Below are 1640 nucleotides of genomic sequence, written 5' to 3'. Positions count from 1 at the left end.
TTGCTCTTCCTCTCTAGTGCTACCACTTCGCTGGTAGGTGAGCAGCTTTTAATTGAAAAAGTTGACGTGTGAATAGGCTGCGGAGGCATATGTTTCTATAGTAACCGCAGAGAAATAGCTACCTTTTGGAAGTAAAAATCGTTTCCTTTTTTTCCATTACTATTTCAGTAAATATTATAGGATTATACAAGCTGTAAGAAACGGTAAAAATCGCATCGTGGAAGTTAGAAATATGTCCATCGAGCGAGTTTTTTTTTTTTTTAACATCCAAAACAAGTCATATCTTAAAATATTCATCACCCGTGCCTACAGCGACAGCGTTTTTATCTCGGAAGTCGCAACAAGCGTGTTAAGGATTATCTCTCTAGGTCTGTGTGCATGATACGTGCGTTAGATCCACGTGCAGCGTGACAGAGAAGGAAAAAGTTACTCTCTCTTAAATTCTCTTCCTTGTGTAATACACTGATTTGGCACATTCCCTTCCCCCCCCCCCCCCCCCCCCCCCCCCCCGTTCGCTCAATAATAGGCATTTGCTCAACCCCGATTCAAAAACTATGGGAAAGAGTCGCTCCGGAGCACAACTATTTGTAACAAAACACACATGCCCCAAAGTATTGTATTGCGGGAGGCGGTGGGACTGAAAGGTATGCCAGGCAAAAACGCCCGAGGCTGATTTTCCCAAGCACTTTAACTGCTAAGCAATGCGTAAAGCTATTAAAATAGATTCGCCATAGATTTTTTTTTTTTCCTGGTTAATCCCGACGCAAATTAGCCTCAGGTAAACAGATACCCTAACAGCAGYCCGCTGTTGTCATTATTAGTGCCCACGGCTCTTGCAGCGCGCTGCTCTCGCCAGCGGGCAGGCGCTCGGGGAAGGCTGCTGGGTGCTGCCGTGCACTCGGGGCGCGGCTTGCCCGCCCCCCCCAGCACACGCACCCGCACCCGCACGCACCCCCTGTTTACATCTGAGTGCTTAAACAGGTGTTACTTTTATTTCCCCAAATTAATTATCCTCCCAACACAGTAAACTCTTGGGAAAGGATTATGCACAAGATGTGCCAGCCAGGCTCTAGACAAACACCAGCCCTAGAAGGCAAATGCATTGAGAGGGTTTGTTTGCTTTTGTTCATTAGACCCCGTAATGAACATTTCTYCCGGGCCGGGGCAGCGCTGCGACGGGCCAGCGAGCCCGGCTCCTGCCTCGAGGTGGTGGCTTTATTTCTCGGAGGCCGCAAGCGACATCTCCCTGTTTGCAAAACGCGGTGCCCCTGGCGCCAGGCAGTGCGGGTCGCTCGGGGCGGGCTGAGGCGTCGGGAAGAAAATAATAAAGTAATCATAATTACAAAAATAATAATAAAAAGGGAAGGGGGGAGGCGCCGCGAGCCGGGTGTTGGAGCCGCGCTGCCGGCGGCACCGCTGACTCCCGGTGTTGCTCCCGGCAGGGGAGAAGCCCTTCAAGTGCGAGTTCGACGGCTGCGACAGGAAGTTYGCCAACAGCAGCGACAGAAAGAAGCACTCCCACGTCCACACCAGCGACAAGCCCTACTACTGCAAAATCCGCGGCTGCGACAAGTCCTACACGCACCCCAGCTCCCTGCGCAAGCACATGAAGGTCCACTGCAAGTCGCCGCCGCCGTCGC

At 51.4% G+C, this 1640-nt stretch overlaps 1 protein-coding gene across 1 annotated transcript in view; it reads left to right on the top strand.

The window, feature by feature from the left end:
* The window catches only part of ZIC5 (Zic family zinc finger 5), a 5577-nt gene that overhangs the window by 3015 nt on the left and 922 nt on the right, over positions 1-1640 (top strand). The window contains exon 2 of the mRNA XM_085306032.1: positions 1443-1638. Coding sequence (XP_085162158.1) covers positions 1443-1638 — 196 coding nt within the window. The remainder of the gene's footprint in view (positions 1-1442; positions 1639-1640) is intronic.

This window comes from Rhea americana, unplaced genomic scaffold (assembly GCF_003343005.1).
Source record: "Rhea americana isolate MKP2758 unplaced genomic scaffold, rheAme1 scaffold_23, whole genome shotgun sequence".
NCBI classification, from domain to species: Eukaryota; Metazoa; Chordata; class Aves; order Rheiformes; family Rheidae; genus Rhea; species Rhea americana.
This window is presented reverse-complemented; position numbering and strand designations above follow the sequence as displayed.